The 11975-nt window shown below is 36.1% G+C and overlaps 2 protein-coding genes across 3 annotated transcripts; one reads left to right on the forward strand and one right to left on the reverse strand.

The window, feature by feature from the left end:
• On the forward strand, window positions 352-4501 carry LOC18588733 (F-box/kelch-repeat protein At1g55270). 2 transcript variants are annotated; one of them, XM_007013339.2, is made up of 3 exons: window positions 352-484; window positions 1072-1277; window positions 2613-4501. In XM_007013339.2, exons 2-3 carry the CDS (start codon window positions 1251-1253, stop codon window positions 3870-3872), a joined length of 1287 nt encoding a protein of 428 aa, XP_007013401.1. In that variant the 5' UTR covers window positions 352-484; window positions 1072-1250; the 3' UTR covers window positions 3873-4501. The 2 variants fall into 2 exon arrangements, with proteins under 2 accessions (XP_007013401.1, XP_007013400.1); XM_007013338.2 differs by lacking the exon at window positions 352-484 and adding an exon at window positions 514-975.
• LOC18588734 (probable ethanolamine kinase) lies at window positions 5246-10603 on the reverse strand. Its single transcript, XM_007013342.2, has 11 exons — window positions 10363-10603; window positions 10053-10144; window positions 9607-9713; window positions 8991-9096; window positions 8510-8632; window positions 8137-8228; window positions 7867-7951; window positions 6624-6729; window positions 6450-6516; window positions 5643-5735; window positions 5246-5556 (listed from the first exon to the last, which is right to left on the reverse strand). The coding sequence occupies exons 1-11, from the start codon at window positions 10515-10517 to the stop codon at window positions 5428-5430; spliced, it is 1155 nt and encodes a 384-aa protein (XP_007013404.2). The 5' UTR covers window positions 10518-10603; the 3' UTR covers window positions 5246-5427.

Consider the following 11975-nt stretch of genomic DNA (forward strand, 5'->3'; position numbering starts at 1 on the left):
CAATTATTTTATTGACAATAGAAGGGAAAGAGGAAAATAAATAAAGTCTATTACACTGCATTGAAAAAATCTTCATCAATACACCAACTGTTCTTTAATTTGGTGTCGTTACACTCATCCGCAATTAACCCAAAAGATATAATGTGGTGGTTCGGCGTGTACTAAAAAACCCCTTTTCATATTTATATAAAAATAGAGGAAAAAGAACCCATTTGTTGGAGTTGCGGAGATGTGGGACCCACAATTTTGTTTCGTTTTTGAATCTTTGTCCAATTCTCCCAATTTTTTATTTTGAAAAAAATAAAATTCACACAAAATCTTTGTCCTAAAAGACTTGTTCATTCTTCAACAACAGGCAACAGCTATTGCCCTTGTGTGGCTTGCTGTTATAAACGCATTTCTTGCTTCTCTTCTCCCGTAAAAACAAACCACCAAAGCGTCATCATTTAAGTCTCATCTTTCTCTCCTCCTTTTAATGTTTTAGGTTTGCTTTTCTTTCTTTCTTTCTTTCCTTCTTTTCTTTGGTCTTTCTCTTTCTTTTCTTTCTCTCTCTCTCTCATTTGTTGAATAAACTCTTGTGCTTGGTAGGTTGTGCCGTTGAGTGAGATGGGCCCTTAACTCCACTGAAACATTTTAATGGGACTCTATCTCCTCTTTCAGTGCTCTCTTTGCCCCCATTTTGTTTGCTGTCTCGCATTTTAAGTTTTCTTTTTTGCCAATTTCTTTTTCTTTTTTTTTTACTTCTTAAATGAGAAAAAGATAAGATTCTGGGGCTTCTGTTTTCTCCCTTATGAGCCCATGGCAGGCTGTTTTATGGGGTTTTTGTATTTGGGTTTTTGATTTTACACGCTAGTTTTGCAGATTATCTGGTAAAAATGTTGGATTTATTTGGTATTCAAAACTTTGGCTGACTGGTTTTTGAGCTCTGAGCCCCCTTTCACTCTGGCAAATTTCCTTCTTTTTGAGATTATCGAGGTGATTGATGGTTAAGGTTTAGGTCTTTACATTTAGGATTTTCATTCAAGCTGTGAATTTTGGAAAGACTAAGAGGCATTTCCTTGTTCTGTATAGATCTCGGAAATTGTTCGTTCGAAAATGGAAAACTTTGAAGTGAAGTGGTGATGATAGTGAAATTTGTGATTTGTAGTTTATGTTTATTGGGTGAAAGAATGATGGTTGAGAGATAGGGCTTGATTCTGGAGGTGGGTTGTGGTGAGTTTGGTGTTGGCTAGTTGTTGAACGCGGAAAGCATGGACAGAATGATTCAACCTCCTTTGGTAAGTTAATTATTCCATCCTTTCTGCTTTGAATTCAATCATATTATCTGCTTGAAGAGGTGTTATTTAACGGATTTTTGTGATAATAGCTAATGGTTGCGTTATAAACTACTGGGTGTGTTGTGTGGGGGGGGTTCAATTCATTGTCTGTTTGATTTTCAACTGATTAAAGCTACATGGACCTCATATTTCTCAGAGGCTGGAAAGTTAGCTCTCTTTTGACTATTGTGATTGATTGTATCATCCTCCTGTTATATAGATAGTTTGACAATTCTTAGCTGAAGTCTCTCTCAAAAATTTTCTCATGTAGACTGATTTGTTATCTTATTGAAGTTATGGTGTTTTATTGTGCGTGCATATGTGGATGAAGTCATGATTATCTTAACATTAGAAATGTTATGATAATCATTAGAAACATTAGAAACATGTTTGTGGAACTTACATCCTTCGTGCCTTTGTCTTAACCATCCAAACTTAAAGGGGCTCTTTTACTGAATCCCTGGGAATGCTAAAACCAACTCAAACTCAAGGGTGGTTTTCTGTGTTCTAATGATTGCAATAGGAACCAACGCACTACCTCTAGGATCCAGTGCAGTTAGTTTAGAAACTGAATTACTATCCTTAAAGTTTTTTTTTTTTTTTATAATTGGGGAAAGGGGGATTCGAACCTTGCTTTTTAGATAGGGGATAATGTACCAACTAATGAGCCAAATGCTCAGGTGCTACTATCCTTAAAGTTGAGAACCTTTTTCTTTCGTTTAATTTCATTCAACATATTTTTTTGTGGTAAGGAGCTTTATATCAATTTCTGAGCTCTTTTTGGGTTCAAGCTTGTGTATGTGACTGGCTGTCTTATACAATCAGCGTTGGACTCAACAAGCATCTGCTATGTGCTAATTCCACTCAAGGTTCAAGCTCCTTGAGTGTTGGTGGAAATGTCTTTGGTTTTTTTCCTGATACAAGCCTCACTATATAGATCCTAAATGGTTCAGATTGTCCTTTAAATCTTGCAATACTGTTTTTTTGCACATTCATCATATTGATAAAACAAAAAGAGTGAGATATCAGTTTAATAGGGTAATCGTTGCTTTTATGTTGGCATCTAGGTTAAACAAGTAAAAATGTCATAGAATTGAATGTCAAACATTATTAGCCAGATTATACGTGCTAGAACTGTTCTCTATCATCAAATAAATCATATAATTGGCATATTGGTGGCTCGGAATGCATTTCTTTGTTGATGCTGACACCAGCTAGTGCAACATACAGGCTTCCTGTTACTTTAGTAAGAAAGTATCTAGAAAAAATCTCATCAATTGTGAATCTTTGTGGCAGGTTGATACAACCGCTTGTTTATGTAGAGTAGATGCTGGACTCAAAACTGTTGCTGGGGCAAAAAAATATGTACCTGGTACAAAGCTCTGTCTTCAACCTGATATTAAACCATCTATTCATCCAACAAGGAACAAGCCAGCACGCGGTGATAGGAGCCGTCACCAATCTCCTCTGCTCCCAGGACTCCCCGATGATCTTGCTATTGCTTGCCTAATACGGGTCCCCAGGGTTGAGCACAGAAAGCTCCGTCTGGTCTGCAAAAGATGGTATAGACTTTTGTCTGGTAACTTCTTTTATTCTCTCCGTAAGAGCCTTGGAATTGCTGAAGAATGGATTTACGTGATTAAGAGAGATCGGGATGGAAAAATTTCTTGGCATGCCTTTGATCCCATATACCAGCTCTGGCAGCCTCTCCCTCCAGTCCCTAAGGAATATTCTGAAGCCCTTGGGTTTGGATGTGCTGTCCTCAGTGGTTGTCACCTTTATTTGTTTGGTGGTAAGGATCCATTAAAGGGATCAATGCGACGAGTCATATATTATAGTGCCAGAACAAATAAATGGCACCGTGCCCCAGATATGCTTCGTCGAAGACATTTCTTTGGTTCATGTGTTATAAACAATTGCTTGTATGTTGCTGGTGGAGAGAACGAGGGGGTACATCGGTCATTGAGGTCAGCTGAAGTCTATGATCCCAACAAGAATAGATGGTCTTTTATTTCAGAAATGAGCACAGCAATGGTGCCCTTCATTGGGGTTGTATATGAGGGGAAGTGGTTCTTGAAGGGGCTTGGACCTCACCGACAGGTGCTGAGCGAGGTCTACCGACCAGAAACTGACAGCTGGTACCCTGTCTATAATGGAATGGTTGCAGGCTGGAGGAATCCATGTGCCTTCTTAAATGGGCACCTTTATGCTTTGGACTGCAAGGATGGTTGTAAGCTTAAGGTTTATGATGAAGTGACTGATTCTTGGAGTAAGCATATTGACAGTAGGATACATTTGGGCAATTCTCGGGCTTTGGAGGCGGCAGCTTTTGTTCCGCTTAATGGAAAACTTTGCATTATTCGGAATAATATGAGTATATCCCTGGTTGATGTTTCAAAATCTGACGATCTGAGGGGAGCTACTGCTGAACATTTATGGGAAACTATAGCAGGGAAGGGTCATTTCAAGACCTTGGTTACAAATCTTTGGTCTAGCCTTGCTGGCAGGAACCGGCTGAAAAGCCACATAGTTCACTGCCAGGTTCTCCAAGCATAATGGCTGTAAATTTTTCCAATATAGGATTGGCTCTGTAGTTCATGCCTTCTGGTATCTCTTGAATGTGATGGGGTTGAGAAGCCAATAGCTTGCCAGAATGTTGCTTCTGTTGCACATAAATCCTTTGTTGTAGGGTTGAGAAGCCAATAGCTTGCCAGAATGTTGCTTCTCTTGCACATAAATCCTTTGTTGTAGGTTCGTATCAATGTCAAAGGATTGGATATACCATGAGGTATGGGTGGTATCAATGAGGATTTCTGTTTTTGATAGGTTGTTAGTGTTACAAATATTTATATAATACACAGTTGTTACATGTAGAAAATTGAAAAAGCCTGTTCACTTGTTCTTTAGTTCTTCAAATGATTGCAAGCCTGAAACTGCATCGGTCTTTTTTATCTGTCACCATTTATGAGCAGGTCAGTGTGACAATTTCATCTGCCACTATCTCTGTAATGCGTTTCAAAGCTTCGATATAAACTTAACAGGAAACCATGGAGCAATTGGTGCCTTGACAGGACGAATATAGTTAGCATGGCACCGTCCAGGCACAACAGGTCAACATAGTGTAATGTTTTTTTTCAAGATGTAGTTTAAATGTAAAAGAGATGATGAACGAGTATGATTTTAGCATATTAAGGCTTAGCTAATTTCTCATATCTTCAACTCTGCCAAATGATTACAAGCTCACTTAGATTTGACTGGATGACTGTTTCTAATGAGCCAGACTGAGCTCGAATTCAAACTTGAGCCGCCCCTCTCTGGTAGTGACAACACGGACTTTGTCTTGCTGCCCATTTCAGCCTTTCCTTCTTTCCGTCGCTTAAACTTTTACTCACGATGGCCTGTTGTAAGGTTGAAGCTATCATATGTCATGAGTGCTTGATATGGCAGTAGAATATGCTTATTCCTGGAAAAGACTTAGCAACTTAATATGACATTAAATCTCAGCCGATTGAGCTCCAGCAATCAGATCACAAGTTTCCACGGATAGCGTTATTTATCAAAATTAATGTGTCTGATAAATCAATGTAATTGTGCTGGGTTGGATTCTTCAGTAAGGCTAAACTACCGCTAGCGTAATAGATGAGTCCCAATGTGACAAAAAAGCAGAAAAAGATGATTGATGATAGAACACTGTCCTATGTACCAGAGAAAATACCAAATATATCCCTTTAATAAGCAATGTGAAGCTGATTACCAACTAAACACACCTTGCTTCAATCCTGTTATGCGAAAGGATACCGGGTTAAGATATCTGAGACATGGTAGGGAGTCCAGCAAGAGAATCAAAGATGAAAGGATACATCTGAGGGAATACCCAAATGGGACTTGCCCAGCTGTTCGGACGACCTACTTGGGTTTGAGACACATGGTTCTGCTAAGCCAGGATCACCTGAAATTGCTTTATTTCTTTCAATCTTAATTTTCAATTTTGTTTCTTAGAAATGGGTTCAAAAGAATATTTTACAAGAATACTGACAAAAGGAATCAAAACACTGTCCCTACAAATCCATAACATAAAGAATTTTTGCTATTTGCGTGTACACTAACAATCTTATGCTGTTCCAGGTCCTGATAAGTGAGATTGTGCAAGTGAGAAGCACATCTCCTTCTGCCTCTTGTATTCATTATACCGCAAGAAGAAATAACCAAGATAATCAAAATCGATGGGAGACATCCTTGCCTATAATTAACAGCAAAAAGGACAAAGACTTAGATATATGTCATGATTTCTTGGGCTTTGAAATGCATAGCTGGGAATAAAGATACCTGGATTATTGCCCACAAAGCCCAATACAAGTGTGAAGCTAACATGAATGTATTTGTCTCGACATAGAGAGCTTCAAGATCTTTTTCGGATACCTGTGGTTAACAAAAGGAGCTTAAATGTAGAGATTTTTCAAACTGAAAACATGGCACATATCATTCGTTTTAAGTTTAATATATCTCAAGCACAAAACTATCTTTTTTTTCTGAACCCACAAAGGCCAACGTACAAACAAGATCAATTCCTAGCAATCTTCAATTGGTTTTTCATAGTTTCAACTTAAAATGTCTTGAATGATGAACATGTGATTGTTTGCACCAATGCTGATATAAAAAAAAAAAGTATGTTACACGGAATCCCAGTTGTGGTTCTAAGGCAACCATATAATAATGAAAAAATCTATTTGGATATCTAGTATTATGAAAGCTACCAGTAAGATCAGTCATGAGTGGCTAATAGCAGTTAGAAATGGCCCTCATATCAATCTAACATCCAAGAATGATAACATCAACGCAGCCCCTAGCTAATAAATGGCATACATACAGTCATAGCAAGAACATATGCAGTTTGCACCAATCATCTGAAGACAACAATAAGTTCAATTAACACACATAAAAAAAATGATGCAGTAACTCCTATTAATAATGGGATAAAATAACCCTCCATATGGCTCAAATAATGCACATAGAATTGATTCAACCATCGTGAGTTGTAACAAACTGACAATGTATTCTATTTCAGGGCCATCTTGTCAAACTTGAACATTATGGTTCAAACCACAAATGCAAGAGTCAGTTATTCTTACATACCTCATATGGTTTTTCAGGTTGTAAATAATGCCTGAAAAAAAGATATTGTTCATCTTTACTAGGATACCTACATTAACACCATGATCAACAATCAGTTGGTTGCAACCTATTCAACTATTCATCATTGTTACACAAGAAAAGAACTGCAAAGCAGAAACTATAGAAGAAGCATACAAGCTATAGTCACAGTCATAGCCTGCATATTCGTTGAAGTGATTTCCAATGTCAAAGCCTCTGTAATTGTACGATCCATACTCGAAATCAATGAAGTATAGCTTATCTGGACATTAACGAGATAAACAGTTAAAGTAAACACACAACAAGAAATTGGAAAAAGTTTATTGGTAAGCAGAAGAAACTATGGTTGTATTCCATCCAGTAATTAGGCACCAAGACAATATCGCATTTCTTCTGTCTAGAGGTTATTGATTTTTTAAGACATCATACGTGTTTATCATGGTAACATGCCAATGTTGTAGAAGCAGTAACATTAATAATAAATTTCTCATAATGATAAAGCCAGATCTTCAACCCACTGATGTCTTGTTGAATAGAAATTGTATGTCATACCACGGTCACTGTGCACAACATGTTTCAAGTTGTGTTTGTATCAGATGAAAACATAGACACTACTTCTTGGACACTAGCTAGTGCACAATTGACACAGTTTCAGGTAATAACATTTGAAAATACACACAAGGATGCTTTTGATGGTTCTTACATGCTCTGAAGTGAGTGACCATCACATCTCAATCATATTAAACAAACTTATTTTGGTTGGAGGTAGGCAATATTCAGAATTACACAAGAAAGGTCTATGGAGCATCATGATCCATCTTTTGAATGACGCCTTATCTTTAACAAGAAAAACAAAAACCCAGTACAGATTACTTTTTTGCAGGATTTACCACATTGCCAGCAGCCTATGCCTACTAAGTCTCATATTGGCATCTTAATATTTTCATATCTATCATGCAATAGTGTTTTGTTTTTAACTACTATTACAATAGTTTTTAGATATCCTTCATATGTCTAACCACCAGTGTTGGTTCATTTTCAGCGCATATAATTTGCTTATCTATGTGCTATAAAAAGAGCTAAAGTCACCCAATATCAACCCAATATCAACATACAGAAAACTTGTATGGATAAAGACACTACACTCATCTGGAAACATATGAGTGAAAAAGTGCGCATGCGCATGTGCAACTCACATGATTGCGTGTGTGAGTGTTTGTCTATGAGAGAGAGAGAGAGAGAGATAAACACATGTAGAATACAGAACGTGTCTACTGCAATTGGAACCAACCAAAACATGAATAGTATGTATGGAGGTTCTTCCAGAGTAAACAGAACAAGGGGAAAAATGGTGGGACTAGCAGAATGAACAAACTCAAAATTATAAGTTCAGACATACCATGTTCATCATTAAGCATCAAATTTCCAGAAAGTAAATCATTGTGGGCAAACACCACCGGAGCATTAAGAAGGCCTGTCAATTCCTGGTCCATCATCAGGAGACACTCTCATAAATGGGATAAAGTTCTCGATCTTACAAGAATCAACATATAACCAGAAGACAATGACCAAACAGCACATGAGCAACAGTTTCCCAGAGCCAATAGATGCATCACACCTTCCCTTCATCAGCACCAGATGAATCAAACAATATTAAAAAAGATCTCACCTTCAGTTGTGTAACTTCCTTATGCACTTCCTCAAACAAAATTGTCTCATATATCATCTGCTTATCAATATCTTCAAATTGGAGAGCAGATGCTGCAATAGAAGGCCTCTAACATTAGATATATATCATGTACCACTAGGCAATAATCTTGAGAAGAAACTAAATGTGCCCCGCTTTACTGGGGGCCATTGGCAATAGCAGACCACAATCAATCAAAATTCCAGACGAAAAGTGCTCTCTTAAAAGCCAAAACTTGAAAATAAACAAAACAAAGATGGATATTGAAGCCACTGAACTGGAAGGCAGTCCATTTCAAATTATATTAAGCTGCAAAAACTGTCAAACACCATGTTGAAGAAGTTGGTTTTCAAACCTTTCTCAAAGAACTTGAAGATGTCAACCCATAGCTGAGGTTCTTTTGAACCTGGAATTTCCACTTGATGGAACCTACGAAGTTGCTTAGCTATTTCAGCAACCAGCTTTGGGTTTCTCATGTCTGCCAAGGAAAATTAAAATTATATCAGTACACAGCTTGCAGGCCCAACACTAACTTGCACTTGAGTTGAAGAACAATCGTTACTATTTAAGGTAGTAATTAGTTGCCACAAAGTCAATGCCTTCGTAAATTTAATTAACTATAGTATGAGACTAGGGCAAATATCAATGATAGTCGTGAAATAAATAGGACAATAAAAACTTCAAGTGAGGCAAACAGCTTTCTTAAGGATGCTGCCTGTATAGAACATGAGATTTTAAGATACTCAAAGGCATAAACCCTCTCAAATTACTGATGTTTATAGAACACAACTTCATTTGCAAGTCTTACTTCCACGGGTGATCTCTCTAATTCTTACCTGATGAAGTTAAGGTACGCGCATTTATAAATGATTGCACCATGCCATTTTCAAAAACTCCAAGCAACTTGGCACCAAATCCTGCAGCCGAGAGGTATTTGATTGCCTAAACACAATACAAAGTGAGCAATCACAAAGTAGAGAATGGAACGAAAAGGCTGATCACCTAGAAACAAGATAGTAATAAAGACAATAAAAAAAAATGGGATAAATCATAACTAGCAAGAATTTAGTTTGGAAGAACATCAAAAAGGCATATGATACTATCATTTTGAATTTCCATGTACTTTAAAATTTCTTAGGATATCCTTGACCCACCACAATTGCATGCATGTAACAAAATATTTCAAAAGAAATCATCAACCACCAAATTCTTCAGCTACATTAGATTACTTGTCCATTAAGTCATTGATTACTTAGTTGACCAAAACACTCCAGAGAAAATTCAGACTGTGAAAGCACAATATTAAAAGAGTTTTTAAATTGTATTTTAAGCAAGGTTTTAGCAATTTGATGATTACCTTATACACACCAATATCCTTCAGATAAAAATTGCAATTTCCAGAGGACACTTTCTCTACAGAAAATTATGCAGTGAAAAGCATAGGGCCAATACCTGTAACTCACGTTCACGGTTGATGACATATTCTGTGTTAGGTCCATATAATCTAACTGTTACAGACACATCATCTCCATTTTCTTCCTTCACAGATACCTTTAACACTACATCAAATTAATCATGCTTAGTGAATAAATTACCACAAAATCAATCATATACAGCAAAATAAAACCAGAACAAATCAAATAAAATTATAAATAACCAAAAGCAACCAAATGACATTTTGTAGCCTCGCAGTACGGACCTTCTTTTTCCTCTTTCCTTGTTATTTTCAAATTTTTAAACGTAATAACTGTAAATCCAATTGAAAAAACCGATCTAAAAAACATACTAATAAATTAACTCACTTTTAAGCTTCTCGAAAGAGAGCGAAAATTTTCCATTCACCTCAACAAGACAATCGAAAAAAAAATCTAAAAAACAGCAAAAAGCGGAGTGCTCACGAAGATTAGTGATGCCACCAGATACAGTCTCGACGGAGAAGCAAGAATCGTCCAACTTCGCCCATTTCCCAAACAGATCCTTACACAACTCGCTGGGAAAATGTATAAACCAAAAAAAAATGTCATAAAAACGAAATATATTTGAAATTCGTAGCGTTTGAGCTGGTCCCACTTAGCTTACAAACAATGAAATAGATTTTGAAGATCCGCGGGATTCCATATGAAAATCAAACCCTAACATAAGCTAAGCTAGGAGCTCGAAATGAAATTAAAAAAAAAAAAAAGAAGAGCAGAGGAGAATAAAACGAACATGACGCAAGAAACCATGAGGGGAAAAGAAAGAGCGGTATCGACTGAGAGAGCAGAGTGAGGGATTGAATCATCGACGGTTGAATTGCCGTTGTTTTGCTTAGCTTGGTTTGCTTCGATATCCATGGCGGTCCAGATCTTTCTCGTTGCTCCCATTGGTACCTTTCAAAACTGTAGAGCTTATATTGAAAAGTTGGGCTAAAATAAAGACGGGAGACTTTTTTGGGGGTGCTCCAGTTGTACCGGGAAATGGGAGTTTAATGTTGGGGACATTATTGGGAAGAGAATAATAGGAAAGCGGACGATTTCAGATGAAAAGACGAATATGGGCCTCGTATTCTCACGTGATGATGGCTATTCCGTCCATTTAGGTCTTCGGCATTGTTGGGAATTTGGAACATTGGATGGATATCTTGTTAGGACAAGGTACATAAATTAGTAATATCTTTGTTCTTTTATGGTCTTTTTTGTGAAAGTTTCTTTAATCATGATCGATGATATTTGATTTGTTCCAATCAACTTTATCATTAAAATATCATTCTGCTTACTTTGGACAATCACAATAAAAAATAAGTTAGCTTCTAAATCTTCGGATTTTTTTAATTTTAGAGGGACATTATTAACAAATAACATGCATAAGAAAAACTGAAAATAATATATAAATGAAAAAAACTTTTTTTATTTGTTAATCATTATATGATATGTCACATGAGTATTTATAGATTTAAATTGTATTAAATAATAAATATATATATATATATATATATATATATGCATACACTCAAGCTAACTTGTCGAATTTATTATGAACGGGGATAGAAAAAGTTTATTGATAATTCCACAAATAGCCGTAGCTTTCTCAAACAAAGTGCAAACTTTGACATTATCGGCATATCAAAACTATGCCCCATTTTCCTTTTTCTTTTTTTGTATCTTGAAAATCGTGGTGGGGGCAGACTTGACGAGTTCAAGATTCGAGGTGATGGTTTAACGCTGCACACTCCGATTCTTTAGCCTACACGTGGCACTCTTCAGATATCTGATTGGTAATCTTCTTTGTTTTAACAGATTGATGTTTTTCTATCACGTGAAAGATGACGCACCATTAATTTAAATCATAATCTAACACTTTATTTAAAAACAAAACTTTGTCGATGATTTATGGAAGTCGAATCATTACATCCCATTTGGCGTTGGTCAGCCAGTCGTCACTGCTAGGGCTGTGCTTGGGAACGCAGACAAGGAGTTAGGTTAGGGAAAAATTAATACTTTATTAGGATAGTTCGGTTAAGTATTAATGATTAAGTGGAAAAGAAGGAGCTTTAGAAATGATAACGGTACGAGAAAGCAAAAGTATATTTTTTTAATGTATTTAATTAAATTATATTATAATATTTATTTTATAATAAATTATTATGATATAATCATATTATAATTAATAGATGTAATGTAATTACAGTGTAAAATCAATATTATCAAATTGTATTACACTTTATAATGTTATTAAAGATATTTTTATCTCTTTATTTTATTATTTTGTTAAAATTATTTTGTAATGTTATAATTTATTTTTTTATATATAGATTTTAAGAGATATTTTTTATTATTTTCAAT

Source organism: Theobroma cacao, chromosome 9 (genome assembly GCF_000208745.1).
Source record: "Theobroma cacao cultivar B97-61/B2 chromosome 9, Criollo_cocoa_genome_V2, whole genome shotgun sequence".
Lineage (NCBI taxonomy): Eukaryota > Viridiplantae > Streptophyta > Magnoliopsida > Malvales > Malvaceae > Theobroma > Theobroma cacao.